The following is an 18,914-nucleotide window of genomic DNA, read 5'->3' on the forward strand; positions in this document are numbered from 1 at the left end:
CTCCTTTCCCAGAAAGGCTGAAAAGAAAACGTGAATTTAGACCTTTTGTTAACCTCGACTGAAGGAATTAATAGGTTACATTTTAAGATGTCTCGATTATAAATATATATATTTTTAATTTAGAGTACCCAATTCGTTTTTTTCCCCAATTAAAGGATAATTTATCATGGCCAATCCACCTACCCTGCACATCTTTGGGTTCTGGGGGTGAGACCCATGCAGAATGTGCAAACTCCACAAGGACAGTGACCCGGGGCCTGGATCGAACCCAGGTCCTCGGCACCATGAGGAAGCAGTGCTAATCATTGTGCCGCCGTGCCGCCCTATGTCTCGATTATAAATGATAGACAATTATGTTAAGCAACTATTGGTCGACACTTAGGCTAAGAGAAACAATTATTTTAAAGTTAAGACAATGTGCATAATTAGGTAAAAACCAATGGCTGACAGATTTCATTATTGACAATGTATAAACCAATTGGCCATTTTCCAACAGTTGGCTGAGGCGGGCTTTCAACATCTTTAAGGTATAACAAAAGGGTCTCGAGAAGCCATATTTGGGGGCATAGTTTTTACATGCTATCCATGTTTTCAGAGTTGTCACTTCATGTCTTGGTCTGTGCAGGGTGGTTGAGTCTGTTTAATTGTTAAAAGTTAAGCTTTCTCCTCTGACTGTTAATTGACACTTTGCTTTTTGACTTGTTGCCTTTTAATGGTTAACAAACTTTCTGAATTACTCATTTAGTTTTCTTTCTTGCCATATAGTTAAGTCTGTAGGACCTGGTGTGATTTACAATTGGAGGGGTTATTGCAAACAAGTGAATTCCATAAACCTTTGTCAAAATAAATCTTTGTAACACTTTTGAATTGTTCGGTAAAGTAGTAGCGGAACTGATATTCTGGGATTGTTCCTTTAAATCTGGTGCTGCAGTTTTAATTTCTACCCATACCTTTTAAATAATTTCCTGGGACGGATTTATAAATGTACTGTTCTATTTTAAGATGACCTTTATTCAGTGCTAGTACCAGCTTTATGCTAGCATCTAGCGATTGCTATTACACCCTTATCAAATTGATCCTTGGTGAGACCCTCCCCATCCCCAACGACCTTCTCCTCATTAAAAACCCTCCTGAAAACCAACCTCTGACTAATGTCACCCCGACTGATTGTTCCATCTCTGGTGTCTGTACTCCAAGCCGCCATGAAGTACCTTAGGTTACCGATATTAAAGGCAGTTGACATTGAAGGCTTGTTAATCACAATATCAAGATTATAATTAAACAATCTGCAGTGACAGTCTGCCCTGTGGCTGAGATTTACTTACCTGAAACCAGATGGCATTCACTATTTTACTGAGGACAAAGAGGGGCAATATCCACAATGCACTGAAAGTGGAGTTCAGGATGAATTCCAGCCAGGACCAGACATCTCCATGTAATGAGGGATCACCTGTTCAGGCGAAAACACTGCTTTACATAAATAGACAAAAATCAGCAACTTCAACACAGTATAAAACCGAGAGATTTCTTACTAATGGCCAACGGTGCCTGATGCTTAGCTTTTAGTTTGTGGATGCTTGACTTATATAACTGCAAGTTCGGAAACAATGTGGAACAAAGAAATGAGTTAAACAGTCGAGTATTTCCCCAAATAAACCATACACTATCAAAATAAGGTAGAAACCACATAGCTCCAGGAAGAATCAAGAACATGGAGTGGAGGTGAGCAGAAGACCCTACTAATAAATAATGACATTTAAAAAAAAATAGCATTTCCCCTGACATACATGGAAGCTATAATCAAGCTCGAGTTCCCAAACTACTGAAATATCCGAAAATAGAGGGCAGGATCTTCCAGTCCCACTGAAGTCAACCCTCACTGCGGGTTCCCCTTCAGCGGGATGGGCAAGCCATGCAAATTGCCATTGACTTTGGTAACACCCGAGGGCCCCGCTGGCAGCCATTGTTGGGCTGTCTCCACTGTGGGAAAACTCGCTGAGGGGGATCTGGTAAATTCCGGCCAGTTACCATTGCCCACTATGAAATTAAATTCTCTCCCCACCCCATCTTTTACAGTGACACACCCTGTCCAATTGATATAGGGGCAGCAGGGTGACACAGTGGTTAGCACTGTTGCCTCACATGAGGTTCAATTCCAGCCTCGGATCACTGTCTGTACATTCTCCCTGCGTCTGCGAGGATTTCCTCCGGGTTCTCCGGCCTCCTTCCACAGATGTGCGGGTTAGGTGGATTGGCCATGCTAAATTGCCCGTAGTGTCCAAAGGTTAGGTGGAATTATGGATAGGCTGGAGGAGTGGGCCTAGTTAGGTTGCTCTTTCAGAGGGTCAGTGTCAACTCGATGGGCCAAATTGCCTCTTTCTGCACTGTAGGGATTCTATGAACTAGCCATAGCCAAGACTTGGTGTCAAACACTCTCGTGGTAAGATTGCTGAAATCTATTGTATCTGACCAGCACCGTGAGAAATAAAACTACAACAAAGCATAGAGCACTGGCTAAGTTTGCCCAGTTAGGATCACCCTTCTAACTTGGCAGTATCAGAAAAGGTAGCCTGGGCAGCACGGTGGCGCAGTAGTTAGCACTGCGGCCTCACGACGCCGAGGTCCCAGGTTCGATCCCGGTTCTGGGTCACTGTCCGTGTGTTTGCACATTCTCCCCGAGTTTGCGTGGGTTTCAGCCCTACAACCCAAAAGATGTGCAGGATAGGTGGATTGGCCATGCTAAATTGCCCCTTAGTTGGAAAAATGAATTGGGTACTCTAAATTAAAAAAAAAACCCAACATGACGTTGCATTCTCCAATCTTATAACTCTAAACGGGGCTTGAAATAAAGAAGTCAAAGCACGTCACAGGATTGCAACTGCCTTAGAATAGAATCACTCCTTATTTGCCAAACTCCTTATTCTCCTCCGATAATATCGATTTACCAAAGGCAATTCATATAAATGGCCATTCTTCAGATGTGGGTCTAGATGAGTCCAGGCGAAGTTATTTGGCTGTAGAACCTAGAAGGATTCTGTCTTCAACTGACATTCAGACACATGGACTATGAGATGCTGCCTCTGAGACGGCGTTCAGAGAAAAGAACCGGATTCATTTTTCCATTCCCTCGCCTCGGACCAATTATAGATTCTTACCTGACTGAGATCAGGTGGGAACAGGACTGGGCCATTCAGTTGTTCCACAATTCTATTAGATCATTGCCAATCTGTACTTCACCTTCATGGACAAACTTTGGCCCATATCTGTTAACATCCTTAACTACCATAATCTATTGCTCAGATAACTCGGCACAGCCAAGAGGTTGAACCTGGGCTTCCAGGTCTGCGCAGTCAGTTCCACACAATGCATTTACTGAACAAGTAACCAGGGAGCTTTATTGGAAGTTTTAGTTCCTCATGGGATGCTAACAGTTACTTGTCCCAGATTCACGAAATACCTCCACACACTTTCCTTCTCTCTCACGGTAGTAGTTTCTTACCAATAATACGTGCAGTGATGGCTTGAAGTAGAGGGATAAAGACTCGGTAGAAGACCAGGATACTCAGCTGTGTGGAGGGAACGAGACACAGAGGTGTTACAGCATTACTTGACAAATATTTACTACAACAAAATGGACGCTACACGTGCTTATGCTGCCCATTGCCCCGACAGGAAGAGATGAGTACAGTGCATATTTTTCCAACTTTAAAAGGCAAGTTTTCTCTGTTCAAGCAATGATGGCAGCCATCGAGTTACCGTGTCCAATGGCCATTCTGCATGGGTGATTCTGGGCAAGTGTCAGCCGGCTGTTCCTGAGCACATTATAGGCAACACCAACCGCCCAACCTTAAAACTCATCTGAACAAGAAGCATTTCCTGATTTCCACCCTTCTAACTCAACGTCCACCCTCGTTGAGATGGGCCAATTCCTCAAAGATGCGCGGAGCAAAAGTGGAAGTTTTCTGTCCTATCGGACTCAGGATAACACTGCATTTACACAAGGAACTATCAGAATAACCATACTGAGACGAAATGCAGAAAGGGAAAACCAACTGCACAATTCTCATATTGAATCGTTTAAAATGTTTATGTAAAATTCTTGTTTGCTAGTTTAACAATGGTTTTAACCTGTTCTAAACAATCGATAAAGGAGTTTAATTGAAGAACATTAGTGTGTTACCTGCTATAGACCACATTAATCTTAACAGCTGGGAAATGGAAAAGGGAATTTGATCCTGTGAAAATTAAACAACCCTAACTACGATTACAATGACATTCAATCTAATAAAGACCGCAGAAGAACGATCCGGGATCCTGTTCAGCAATACATTACCCGAGGAGCATTTTGCTAGGCAATTAAGTAATCACAGTTTTGCTATTTTTGTAATGAACTATGCATTGTTTTACATATTACTGTAGAGTGTGAATTTGGTATTCTTTCAGATGCATTTAGCACGATTACACGCATGTACAGGTTGTTACCACCTCAAGACAGTGCAGTGTAGGCACTGGCTGAAGAAAACATGTCAGCCAATTTTTGCCCAGCAATAACATAAAAGGTCCAGCTTTGTTAACTTATGATGGCATTGGTACAATAGGGTGTTGACCAGAATTATGAGATCAAGACATAGAGTCAGTTTGGGTCGAGATGAGAAATAGTAACAGTCAGAAGTGTGATATATAGGCCCCTAAAATGGTATACAGGAAGAAATATTGGGGACTTGAGAACGATACAGCAATAATCATAGGCAATTTTAATCTACAAGAAGATTGAACAAATGAGATTGGAAAAGACTGCCTGGATGATGAACTCAGTGAGTGCTTATGGGACAGTTTCTTAGAGCAGCGCACTCGAGCGCAAACCAGAGAGCAGGCTACACTAGATTTGGTGCAACAGAGCAATCCCCAATTACATCTGGTAACAAAGCAATCCGCAATTACAGTCGGTAACAGAGCAATCCGCAATTACAGTCGGTAACAGAGCAATCCCCAATTACAGCTGGTAACAAAGCAATCCGCAATTACAGCCGGTAACAGAGCAATCCGCAATTACAGCCGGTAACAGAGCAATCCGCAATTACAGTCGGTAACAGAGCAATCCGCAATTACAGCCGGTAAGAGAGCAAACCGCAATTAAAGTCAGTAACAGAGCAATCCGCAATTACAGCCGGTAACAGAGCAATCCGCAATTACAGCCGGTAAGAGAGCAAACCGCAATTACAGCCAGTAACGGAGCAATCCGCAACTACAACGGGCAACAGAGCAATCCGCAATTACAGCCGGTAACAGAGCAATCTGCAATTACAATCGGTAACAGAGGAATCCTCTATCACAACTAGTAACAGCAATCTGCAACTACAACGGGCAACAGAGCAATCCGCAACTACAGCCGGCAACAGAGGAATCCTCAATCACAACCGGTAACAGCAATCTGCAACTACAACGGGCAACAGAGCAATCCGCAACTACAGCCCTTATCAGGCCAATCCGCAATTAGAGTCGGTAACAGACCAATCCACAATTACAGCCGGTAACAGAACAATCCGCAATTACAGTCGGTAACAGAACAATCCGCAATTACAGTTGGTAACAGAGCAATCCGCAATTACAGTCGGCAACAGAGTAATCCGCAACTACAGCCGGTAACAGAGGAATCCTCCACCACAACTGATAACAGCAACCCGCAACTGCAACGGGTAACAGAGCAATCCGCAACTACAGCAGTTAACAGAGCAATCCGCAACTACAGCCGTTAACAGAGCAATCCGCAACTACAGCCGTTAACAGAGCAATCCCCAATTACAACCGGTAACAGAGCAATCCCCAATTACAGCCGGTAACAGAGTAATCCCCAATTACAGTTGGTAACAGAGCAATCCCCAATTACAGTCGGTAACAGAGCAATCCCCAATTATAGTCGGTAACAGAGCAATCCGCAATTACAATCGGAAACAGGGCAATCCACAATTACAGCCGGTAACAGAGCAAACCGCATCTACAGCCGGTAACAGAGCAATCCGCAACTACAGCCGGTAACAGAGCAATCCGCAACTACAGCCGGTAACAGAGCAATCCGTAAAGAAGGTCTTACAAAAAACAAAACCAGGGGAGGGTTAGCCCTCCCGAATCTACAATTCTACCACTGGGCAGCAACAGCCGAGCGAGTAAGGGGATGGATCCAGGAGCCAGAAGCTGAGTGGGTGCGTGCGGAGGAGGCCTCCTGCATGGGAACCTCCCTCCGGGCCCTCGCCACGGCAGCACTCCCATCCCCACCCAAAAAACACTCCAGCAGCCCAGTGGTGACAGCCACCCTCCAATCCTGGAACCAACTGCGGCAGCAACTTGGCCTGACCAAAATGTCGAACAGGGCTCCCATCTGCAACAACCATAGGTTCAAACCAGCACTGACCGACGCCACCTTCAAAAGGTGGAGGCAGGACGGGGGGACACTGACAGTCAGGGACCTATACACGGACGACAGGATCGCAACACTGGACGAACTGACAGAGAAATTTCAGCTAGCTGGGGGGAACGAGCTACGGTACCTGCAGCTCAAAAACTTCCTACGAAAGGAGACAAGGACGTACCCACAACCGCCACGACAGACACTACTGGAAGACCTACTGGACGCAAGTATCCTAGAGAAAGGGAACTGTAGTGACATGTATGACCGACTGGTAGATAGGGACGACACCGTACTGGACGCAACAAGGAGGAAATGGGAGGACGACCTGGGGATGGAGATAGGGTGGGGACTCTGGAGCGAAGCACTGCATAGGGTCAACTCCACCTCCACGTGCGCAAGGCTCAGCCTGACGCAACTAAAAGTGGTACATAGAGCCCACTTAACAAGAACCCGTATGAGTAGGTTCTTCCCGGAGGTGGAAGACAGATGTGAACGGTGCCAAAGAGGCCCGGCCAACCACGCCCACATGTTCTGGTCTTGCCCCAGACTCGTGGAATACTGGACAGCCTTCTTCGAGGTTATGTCCAAAGTGGTGGGAGTGAGGGTGGAGCCATGCCCGATAGTGGCGGTCTTCGGGGTTTCAGAACAGCCAGATCTATTCCTGGGGAGGAGGGCGGACGCCCTTGCCTTTGCCTCCCTGATCGCCCGCCGTAGAATCCTGTTTGGCTGGCGGTCAGCAGCACCGCCCAGAGCTGCGGACTGGCTGTCCGACCTCTCGGAATCTCTCCAAATGGAGAAAATCAAATTTGCCATCCGAGGGTCGGACGACGGCTTCCACAGAACGTGGGAGCCATTCATGCAACTGTTCCGGGACCTATTTGTGGCCAATGTACAAGAGGAAGAATAGTCGGGGGAAGGTAGCGGGAGGGGGGGGGGGGCTACAGGTTCGTTACGGGGGTTCGATGGCTAGCTAAGGCCCAAAACCAAACTACATAAACATGTTGAGGGGGGGGGGGGGGGGGGGGCGCAGTTACTACTACGAAGATGCTTACCTGTAAATATGTATGTTAATTTTTGCGTGTTTGTTTTTTTTTCTCTCTCTCCTAACAATTTGTAATTTGTTCAATATAAAATATGAAAACTGAATAAAAACATTTATAAAAAAAAAACAGAGCAATCCGCAACTACAGCCGGTAACAGAGCAATCCGCAACTATACCCGGTAACAGAGCAATCCGCAATTAGAGTCGGCAACAGAGTAATCCGCAATTACAGCCGGTAACAGAGCAATTCCCAATTACAGCCGGTAACAGGGCAATCCACAATTACAGCCGGTAACAGAGGAATCCGCAATTACAGCCGGTAACAGAGGAATCCGCAATTACAGTCGGTAACAGACAATCCGCAATTACAGCCGATAACAGAGTAATCCGCAATTACAGTCGGTAACAGACAATCCGCAACTACAGTCGGTAACAGAGCAATCCGCAACTACAGCCAGTAACAGAGCAATCCGCAATTACAGTCGGCAACAGAGTAATCCGCACCTACAGCCGGTAAGAGGAATCCTCTACCACAACTGGTAACAGCAACCCGCAACTACAATGGGTAACAGAGCAATCTGCAACTACAGCCGTTAACAGAGCAACCCGCAACTACAGCTGTTAACAGAGCAATCCCCAATTACAGCTGGTAACAGAGCAATCCCCAATTACAGTCGGTAACAGAGCAATCCGCAACAACAGCCGTTAACAGAGCAATCCGCAATTACAGCCGGTAACAGAGCAATCCCCAATTACAGCCGGTAACAGAGTAATCTGCAATTACAGCTGGTAACAGAGCAATCCACAATTAGAGTTGGTTACAGAGCAATCCACAATTACAGCTGGTAACAGAACAATCCGCAATTACAGTCGGTAACAGAGCAATCCGCAATTACAGTCGGTAACATAGCAATCCGCAATTACAGCCGTTAACAGAGCAATCCCCAATTACAGCCGGTAACAGAGCAATCCGCAATTACAGCCGGTAACAGAGCAATCCGCAATTACAGTCGGTAACAGAGCAATCCGCAATTCCAGCCGTTAACAGAGCAATCCGTAATTACAGTCGGTAACATAGCAATCCGCAATTAGTCGGCAACAGAGCAATCCCCAATTACAGCCGTTAACAGAGCAATCCGCAATTACAGTCGGGAACAGAAGAATCCCCAATTACAGCCGTTAACAGAGCAATCTGCAATTACAGCCATTAACAGAGCAATCTGCAATTACAGCCGTTAACAGAGCAATCTGCAACTACAGCCGGTACCAGAGCAATCCACAATTACAGCTGCTAACAGAAAGTTGCAAATACAGCCAACAGCCAATTGCAATTATAGGCTGTAATAGAAAATGGTGTATTATTGTACCTCTGACATAACTTTTCTCTTCAATTACATGTCAGCTGCGAGGTGGTGATGTGGCGTAGTTAACAACTGAGGCAGAGAGTGTAGACGCCTTCTTTTATCAGCTATCAACAATTACATTACATAAATGTCCTCAATTTCTTACCATTTATAAAACAGAGGTTGCTGAGCTTTGTTAAACTAAACTAGATAAGACTTTTTGGTGGATAAATATAGGTTTTGTTGCTCAATCAGCTGTGGTTTAGGTAAAAATAAGGAAGTTAACCAAGTCAAGCTCACCACATTCTGGAAGCACCATCCTTTTGGATGACCCGACAGTAATACAATGGCCTTACCCAGAATATTCCTCCATTCCAGGCACAGCACTGCACGATCCGGTGTGCTATTCGGGGCTCACTGAAAAACAGTAGCAGATGTCTTTCGTCAGATTAGATGGAAAAAACTGCATGTGAGGCTGGTCTTTACTCCGACAGACAGATACATGCTAACTTTACTTCTTTGCACACACATTGTACATTGCACGCGTGCCACCCAGTGTTTCCCACGCAAGTCATAAAAGTTTCAATAGTGAGGCCAGTCAGGCTCTGTACTGGTTTCCAGACTGGAACGGTCTAGCAGGAGCGCACTTCCATACTCATTCCTTGTTTCTTCTAAATGCTCCTTCAACTTTTAAAAATCTAAATTCTGCATTTGAAGCAGTGGTAAAATGTTCTGAATCTTCACATCTTGTGTAAAAATGTCATCTTACTTCTCTGCTGATCCTACTGCTACTAGTCTGGAGGCTATGCCTCATTGTTAACAACCTAGAATCATCAATTGAATTTCCAATCCCACAGACACAGACACCAATGATACAGGCTGTCCTGTATCTGTGACGTTTCAGCAACAGACACCAATGCTGCAGTTATTGTCCTACCCATGAAGACCTATCGGTTGCTCTCACTCTATTCATTTTCCACATCATTGTTACCTGGTGATTTAATGTCCTAACCTGTAGCGCCGAGGAACCCCTGGGCAGGGTGGACAAAGTCAAATTACTGATCGTTGCCACTTTGATGGGAGAATGAGAGACTACATCTGTGCAGATCCCTCCTCCTAGTGTCTGCAGCGGTTACTTTATCAATTTAGCTCATTCACACCGGCTTCCAATCAGGTGCTATCTTAATGCAATATTCAACCCATGTAAGGGTTGCAGACAGTAATTTAGCACAAACATGTTAACTGATGGGTTAAAATTAGTGAATGTAGGAAATGAAGTCCTTCCATATTGTTGTGTTTATAACAAAAAGCAGGAATAATATGATCGCGGAGCCTCCCAATGTAAATTCCAGGTTCGATCATTCCTGCACTCTTGCTCTCTTTATTCCAGGTTTCTCTCATTCTGGGTTGCTTATTCTTTCAAACTTTCATTCCTGCTTTATCATAATATCCTATGCTCATTATAGAGTCGATACAGGCCACGTTAGACAATATCTGCTGAGTCAATATGGCAGTGACTTACACTCACCCAAACAGCTTGGGCGTTTAAATTGGTTTGCTGGCTTCTGTGGCCCCCAGCAATTATTGAATAAAGTTGAAGGCTTGTTGCTGGTTGAACAGGACAGTGGGGATTGCTAGAAATTCTGCTGCAGACCAACCTTTCTTCACACCATAGTGGAACAAAGCAACAAATATCTCAGTTTGATATGTCTTCCATAAAAGTAACAGGCAAACTGAAGACTGCTAGGTGCAGCAACAGACACCAATGCTGTAGTTATTGTCCTACTCATGGAAGACCTATCGGTCGCTCTCACTCTATTCATTTTCCACATTGCTAATCTTAGACTCCCATTTTTTTTAGATTTTATTATCCTCTACAATATTGGGTAAAGTTAAATTTTGAAGTTAACTGCGACACTTGTATTTTGGGGTGTTCAGCTCCAAACTGACTCTGAAACAAACGCAGTGAAGCTCCATCCGCTGAGCAGACTTTGTTCCAGCTTCAGACCAGACCCCAATTCTGGGTTCAGGTTGTATTTAAACTGCAACTTTGGAGTCAGTTCAAAGCGCCCTTGCTGTTTAACAGTTTCAGTTTGTTTCCATTTTATACTGGGTTCCTCAAACTTTTGAATTATATACCCTCATCAATAGTTACTCAGTCAAATATTTGGCAGTGTGCCTGGATTGCTTTGTATTGAGTGCTCCGGTCTCTTTTCACAGTCCAAAGATGTGTGGGTTAGTTGGATTGGCCATGCTACACTGACACTTAGTGTCCAAAAGGTTAGGTGGGGTTGCAGGGGTGGGGCGGAGCATGGACCTAGGTGAGGTGCTCTTTCAAAGGTTCGTGCAGACTCGAAGGGCTGAATGGCCTCCTGCACTGTTGCGATTCTTGGAGACTCATGATGGAATTTATGAGATGGTTCCTTCATTTATAGAGGAAATTGTTTTGTACTCGTCCTCCTGTCACCTCTTCCAGTATGCCTTTCGAACGCAAGTCACAACAGTGATAATTATCATCTTTCTTGTTTAAAGAACTTTATACTTGAAGTTTATTCAAATATATCAGTAATTAGTTTTAAAGTATTAGGAAAAATGAAAGCAGTGAATGAGACACAAAGAGGCGCAATACATCTCACCAATAATTTTAGTAAAAACATCAGTGCAAACACAAAATAGGATTCCTTTGGATTTTTGTTGTTGAACTAATGGAAGAATTTCATTCCAGTGAACAAAGGTTACATTGGATTGGATTGGATTTGTTTATTGTCATGTGTACCGAGGTACAGTGAAAAGTATTTTTCTGTGAGCAGCTCAGCAGATCATTAAGTACATGGGAAGAAAAGGGAATAAAAGAAAATACATAATAGGGCAACACAACATGTACAATGTAACTACATAAGCACTGGCATCGGATGAAGCATACAGGGTGTAGTGTTAATGAGGTCAGTCCATAAGAGGGTCATTTAGGAGTCTGATGACAGTGGGGAAGAAGCTGTTTTTGAGTCTGTTCCTGCGTGTTCTCAGACTTCTGTATCTCCTGCCCGATGGAAGAAGTTGGAAGAGTGAGTAAGCCGGGTGGGAGGGATCTTTGATTATGCTGCCCGCTTTCCCCAGGCAGCGGGAGGTGTAGATGGAGTCAATGGATGGGAGGCAGGTTCGTGAGATGGACTGGGCGGTGTTCACGACTCTCTGAAGTTTCTTGCGGTCCTGGGCCGAGCAGTTGCCATACCAGGCTGTGATGCAGCCCAATAGAATGCTTTCTATGGTGCATCTGTAAAAGTTGGTAAGGGTTAGTGTGGACATGCCAAATTTCCTTAGTTTCCTGAGGAAGTATAGGCGCTGTTGTGCTTTCTTGATTGTAGCGTTGACGTGGGTGAACCAGGACAGATTTTTTGGAAATGTGCATCCCCTGGAATTTTAAACTGCTAACCATTTCCACCTCGGCCCCGTTGATGCTGACAGGGGTGTGTACAGTACTTTGCTTCCTGAAGTCAATGACCGGCTCTTTAGTTTTGCTGGCCTTGAAGGAGAGATTGTTGGTGCTACACCACTCCACTAGGTTCTCTATCACCCTGACTCGTCGTTATTCGAGATCCGTCCCACTATGGTCGTATCGTCAGCAAACTTGTAGATGGAGTTGGAACCAAGTTTTGTCACGCAGTCGTGTGTGTATAGGGAATAGAGTAGGGGGCTAAGTACGCAGCCTTGCAGGGCCCCGGTATTCAGGACTATTGTGGAGGAGGTGTTGTTGTTCATTCTTACTGATTGTGGTCTGTTGGTCAGAAAATCGAGGATCCAGTTGCAGAGTGGGGAGCCAAGTCCTAGGTTTTGGAGCTTTGATATGAGCTTGGCTGGGATTATGGTGTTGAAGGTAGAGTTGTAGTCAATAAATAGGAGTCTGATGTAGGAGTCCTTTTTTTCGAGATGCTCTAGGGATGAGTGTAGGGCCAGGGAAATGGCGTCTGATGTGGACCATTTGCAACGGTATGCGAATTACAGTGGATCAAGGCGTTCTGGGAGTATGGAGGTGATGCGCTTCATGATCAACCTCTCGAAGCACTTCATTACAACTGAAGTCAGGGCCACTGGACGGTAGTCATTGAGGCACGTTGCCTGCTTCTTCTTTGGTACAGGTATGATGGGGGTCTTCTTGAAGCAGGTGGGGACCTCGGAATGGAGTAGGGACAGGTTAAAGATGTCCGCGAATACCTCTGCCAGCTGGTCCGCGCAGGCTCGGAGTGCACGACCAGGGATCCCGTCCGGGCGCGTCACATTCCGAAGGTTCACTTTCAGGAATGCCGATCTGACTTTGGAAGCTGTGATGGTGGGTATGGGTGAATTATGGGCTGCTGGGGCACTCAACAGCAGATTATTGGTTACCTGCTCGAACCAAGCATAGAATGCATTGAGTTCATCGGGGAGGGGTGCGCTGCTGCCAGAGATACTGTTCGGCTTCGCTTTGTAGCCAGTTATGTTGTTTAGTCCTTGCCACAACCGCTGAGAGTCTGTCTGCGTCTCTAGCTTGGTTTGATATTCTCTCTTGGCATCTCGGATGGCTTTGCGGAGGTCGTACCTGGACTTCTTGTATAGGACAGGGTCGTCTGTCTTGAACGCCTCAGATCTGTCCTTCAGTAGGGAGTCGATCTCATGATTGAGCCATGGTTGTCCGGTTGGGGAATGTACGTACTGCTTTCTTTGGCACGCAGTCGTCCACACATTTGCTGATGAAGTCTGTGATGGTGGCAGCATACTCATTTAAGTTGGTCGCTGAATTCTTAAATATGGGTCTGTCCACTGTCTCTAAGCAGTCATGTAAGAGCTCTTCTGTCTCCTCGGACCAGCACTGCACAACCTTCTTAGCTGGATTCTCCCGCTTGAGTTTCAGCTGGTATGCCGGGAGAAGGAGCACCGTCTTATGGTCTGATTTCTCAAAGTGCAATCGGGGGATGGAATGGTAGGCGCCCTTGATTTTTGAGTAGCAGTGGTCAAGAGTGTTGTCGCCCCTGGTGGGACAGGAGATGTGCTGGTGGAATTTTGGCAGTACACTCTTGAGGTTGGCCTTGTTGAAGTCTCCGGCCACTATGAACAAGGCCTCCGGGTGTTCTGTTCTCCTCTGCTCCCTCATGTGAGCATTTCCTGCTTTATACTCGAGCCAAATGGTTCACAACAGGCAGTGTTAATATGTTGAACTTCCTATCATATTGAGTTTCACATAATCTTCATCTGGACTTTTTGTGAAGCAAGGCAGCACAGTGGTTAGCACTGCTGCCTCACAGCAGGTTCAATTCCGGCCTCTGATGACTGTCTGTGTGGAGTTTGCACATTTTCCCCGTGTCTGCGTGGTTTTCCTCCGTGTGCTCCGGTTTCTTCCCACAGTCCAAAGATGTGCAGGTTAGGGGATTAGCCATGATAAATTACAGGGATAGGGCAGGGGTGTGGGGCTAGGTAGCGTGCTCTTTTGGAGGGTCGGTGCAGACTTGATGGGCCAAATGGCCTCCCTCTGCGTGGTAAGAATCCTATACTGGCAGTGAATGTAAAAGGAAATATTCAGGCCCTGTAATTATGCTGCGAGTTCCAAATGGATACGGACTAAGTGCTCCTCTCAAATTGCTTCATGTTTTAGAGGAGACATTGACCTGCTAAAAATAAAAGCACCTCTGGTGTAAGAACAGCCCGGAATTTCAGACAAATACATTTTGTAATTTCAATGCCTTTTAACGAATATTGAAGTTAAGCTTTCTGCCCTTATTGCATTAGTCCAATGTTAATGACAAAACCAAACTCAGTGATAGCATGGTAAACATGACCACTCAAACACGCAGGCTTCTCACTCACTCTATATTTAAAATGCTTTGCCATTAGGAAGCCAGTGTCTACTCACTTTTCCTCTCTCTTATCCTCAATCTGGGCCCTCCGATGCGCCAGTACGCTCCGCTGCTCCTTCTTCCTCCTCTGTTCTTCCCGCTTCTGGTGAATCCGCTCATCGAGCTTGGAAATGGTTCGTATTCCGAAGACAGAATCTTTTACCCCCTGAAATAAAAATAGGTGGGCTTCTTGAGCACTGAAAGCTTTTCTATCTCTTAACTAATCAGTCAGCTATCCTCCGTAACAAGATGCTAAATGTGGTGTTTTACTGTGACACTGCGACTCCCAAGGCCGAAATCCGAAGAGTCATGAATGGTGCTTAGCACTGAAGATTGCACAGTGAACATTCGCACTTCTGACCTTATGATGAGGAACTCCTGCAGTGATGACCTGGAGCCGAGATGACTGACCTCCAACAATCACAACCATACTTCCTTTGTGTTGTGCTCGGTATGACTTCAACCAGTGAAGAGTTTCCCCCTGATTCTCATTTAATTCAGTTTAGCTGGGACTCCTTGATGTCACATATGGTCAAACGCTGCCATGATGTAAAGGGCTGTCACTCTCATCTCACCTCTGGAGTTCAGCTTTGTCCATGTTTGAACTAAGGCTGTACTGAGGTCAAGAGCTGAGTGACCCTGGCGGAACCCAACCTGAACGTCATTGAGCAGGTTGTTGCTAAGCAACTGCCATTTGATAGCACTGTTGATGACCTTTTCAATCACTTTACCTGAAGACTGAGAATAAACTGATGGGCGGTAATTGGCTGGATTGGGTTTGTCCTGCTTCTTGTGTACAGGACATAACCTGGGCAATTTTCCACATTGCTGGGTTGATGCCAGTGTTTTAGCTGTACGGAACAGCTTGGTTGGGGGCGCGGCACCTGAAATATTTAACCTGCGTAGCTATGGACCAGGTGCTGGGAAGTGAGACTGAAATGAGCGGACAGTTTCCTTTTTCTCTCCTTTTGGTCAGCACAGACATGATGGCTGAATGCCTTTTCTGTGCTGTAACTTTTCTTTGTTTCTATGGATACGTAGAGGGCACTTTCAGTCCAATAACATCCCCAGTGTCTTTTGTGAAACAGTCTTCACCCACTCAAAAATATTCTGGGCCACTTAAAATTCCAATTAACGGAAATTTAATGGAAATTCAGGTTAAACTTTCATTTGGAGTTTGCATGGCTCACGGCAGGATGTCGCGCGGCTAGCGGCAGTAATTAGGGAGTATTATTTCTCAGACAGTGTTAACTAAAACCCTCCCTGTCTGCCTATTCAGATGCTTGTTAAAGATGCCATGGCATTATGCAGAGGACCGGATGTTCTCTGGTGTTTTGGCCAATATCCTTCCCTCAAGCTCAACTAGTTTCCTCTCTCTCAACTGTCAGATCATTTTTTCATTTCACTTGTGCAGCACCCAGTTCTGGATGAGCAGCAGATGGGAAGACTGAAGCCATTGTCTTTGATCCCAGCACAAACTCTTATCCCAAGCTACCAACTCCATCCCTGTCCCTGGCAATAGTTGGAGGCCAAACCTGTCTGTTTGAACTATTTTGTCATATCTGACTGCGAGATGAGCTTCCAACATCATTTTAACACCGAGATTGCCAAAATCCATCTCCTTATCATTGTCCAATTTCCCCCACCTCAGCTCAGCTGCAGGTGAAACCTTCATCCTTGCCTCTGTTAACTTCAGAATTGACTATTCCGATGCATGCCTGGCTGCCCTTCCACAGCCTACCTCAGTTAACTGGGGTCACACAAAATTCTCCTGCCCACATTTGTACTCACACCAAATCCTGTTTGCCTCTCACTCCGCTGCTTGTTGACCTACACGGGCTCCCATTGGTTCAGCAATGCTTTGATTTTAAAATTCTCATTCTCATTTTCAAAACTCTCTATGGTCTTGTCCCTCCCAATCTCTGAAATGTCTTCCAACCGCCCAAGAAGTCTGCACTTTTCCAAATCTGGCTTCTTCAGCATCTCTGATTTTAATTGCTCCACCATTGGTGGCCTTCAGCTGCTCTGGGCACCATGATCTGGAATCCCCTCCCCAAATCTCCACGTCGTACTAATTTACTTTCCTACTAATTTACTTTCCTCCTCCAAGATGCTTCTTAAAACCTATCTCCGTGACCAAGCTTTCGGTCATCTGACCTAATATCTCTTTATGGGGTTCGGTGTCACACTTTGTTTTCTAACGCTCCTGTGAAGCACCTTGGGATCTTTATTACATTGAAGACATCATAGAAATAAAAGCTCTTGGTTTGATTGCTATTTGTGGGATTGTGTTGCGCATACATTGGCTGCCAAGTATGACCATGTAATAGGGTCAAAATATTTCAAAATAATTCACTGGCCATGAAGCATTTGTCATCTGGAGGATGCTGTAGAAATGTAAACACTTCCCTGTTTATGAACTGTGAGGTTCCAAACACACCCCATTGTAAGACACCTCTTTCAAAGTCAGATGTCACTGTAAATTGAACATGTTGGTGACACAGACATCACCTCAATGGAAAAATTGAGTAAACGACAGATGGCGTTCAGTGAAATAAAAAGTATTTTTTTATCTTGGTGCAGACCCCACTAAGGGATGTGGGGTAAATGGAGGTGAACAGACGCGCATGCCAGCCATTAACTCTGTGGAGGCAGGATAGGTTCGACGGGCTGAACAACCTTCTTGTGTTGCTATGAATGATTTTGACTAAGTCTCAATTTCTACTAAAACCAGCTATCTGGGTGAGGTTCCAGCCAGTTGAGAACGGATGTGGAAACACATCGCTAAAGAGTCAGCATTTTCTGATCGATTTTTGGCATTTTGGCTAAGATCAAGACAGCGTTAAATAAAACCCTCCTGTCTGCCTATTAAGATGCTTGTTAAAGATGCCACGGCATTATGCAGAGGACCGGATGTTCAAGCCCAAAATGAGGTGCATTGCCTTTTCTTGTCAGCTTGGATGTTGTATGTCTCTCTTGTAGACTTCATGAATTGGATTCAATTTAAATTGTTTTTTGGAGCAAGCAACAAGATGGATTAAGGTCTTGCCCTGCCCACTCTGCGCATTGGCTTTGTAACTTTAAGAATAGAATAAAACATTTTTTTAAAGTCAGCACCTACAAGAGAGATTGGGAAGAAAGCTCTTGGGGTGGCACGGAGAGTTCTGAGCACAGGAAGACCAATCATTTCACATGAAATTTAACAGATTGGTGACATACAAATCCAAATAGAAAATTTATCAAACATAATGTTCAAAACAGACTCGCACTGCACAAGCCAAGCATGGACCAGAGATTTGGAATTTCATGTTCCTGTATTTCATCTGCAACCTGCAGTTCTGGTGTTCTTTTTTTAAAAACATTTAGAGTAGCCAATTATTTTTTCCAACTAAGGGGCAATTTAGCGTGGCCAATCCAACTAACCTGCACATCTTTGGGGTGTGGGGGTGAAACCCACGCAGACACGGGGAGAACGTGCAAACTCCACACGGACAGTGACCCAGGGCCGGGATTCGGACCCGGGTCCTCAGTGCCGTAGGCAGCAATGCTAACCACTGTGCCACCGTTCTGCCCCAGTTCTGGTGTTCTGGGGTCTTTCCTCAGACCTGGTGTCTCAGAACAGTCTTAACAATATGAAGGGTACTCACCTTAGCTACATCCAGAAGGAACGTCCTAACGCTATCAGCCATAGCCGGAGCAGCATCAACTGTACAACATAGCAACAGCAGCTTCACAGAAGCATCTCATTATAGGAGCTGGCAGTAAGCTCAGCCACCTGATGAGGAGAAACATCACTAGGTCAATCACATTAACTACCAGAACTGGACTGGGCATGATGGAGGCAATAATAATACTAATCTTTATTGTCACAAGTAGGCTTACATTAACAAGTTACTGTTGAAATCCCCTAGTCGCCACACTCCGACGCCTGCTCGGGTACACGGAGGGAGAATTCAGAATGTCCAATTCACCTAACAAGCACGTCTTTCGGGACTTGAGGGAAGAAACAGAAGCACCCGGAGGAAACCCACACAGACACAGGGAGAACGTGCAGACTCCGCACAGACAGTGACACAAGCGGGCGAAGGGGAGGAAAGCAAGCGAGGGGGGGAAAGCGAGAGAGGGAAAGCGGGCGAGGGGGGGAAAATGGGTGAGGGAGACGCGGGGGGGGGGGGAAAGAGAGAGACAGGGGAGGAGAGAGAGACCGAGGGAGGAGAGAGAGACCGGGGGGAGGGAGGGAGACCGGGGGGGAGGGAGGA

At 45.5% G+C, this 18,914-nt stretch overlaps 1 protein-coding gene across 3 annotated transcripts in view; it reads right to left on the bottom strand.

The window, feature by feature from the left end:
- ei24 (EI24 autophagy associated transmembrane protein) overlaps window positions 1-18,433 on the bottom strand; it is a 59,283-nt gene extending 40,850 nt beyond the window's left edge. For all 3 annotated transcript variants that reach the window (XR_005458137.1, XM_038778565.1, XM_038778564.1), the window contains exons 1-5: window positions 18,303-18,433; window positions 14,673-14,821; window positions 9,148-9,208; window positions 3,500-3,566; window positions 1,326-1,450 (exon numbers count right to left, since the gene is read on the bottom strand). Coding sequence is in view for 2 of the 3 variants with exons in the window: in XM_038778565.1 (XP_038634493.1) it covers window positions 1,326-1,450; window positions 3,500-3,566; window positions 9,148-9,208; window positions 14,673-14,821; window positions 18,303-18,344 (444 nt within the window). In the remaining variant the exon portion in view is untranslated. The remainder of the gene's footprint in view (window positions 1-1,325; window positions 1,451-3,499; window positions 3,567-9,147; window positions 9,209-14,672; window positions 14,822-18,302) is intronic.
- Between the last annotated feature and the right edge of the window lie 481 nt (window positions 18,434-18,914).

Source organism: Scyliorhinus canicula, chromosome 19, assembly GCF_902713615.1.
Source record: "Scyliorhinus canicula chromosome 19, sScyCan1.1, whole genome shotgun sequence".
Lineage (NCBI taxonomy): Eukaryota > Metazoa > Chordata > Chondrichthyes > Carcharhiniformes > Scyliorhinidae > Scyliorhinus > Scyliorhinus canicula.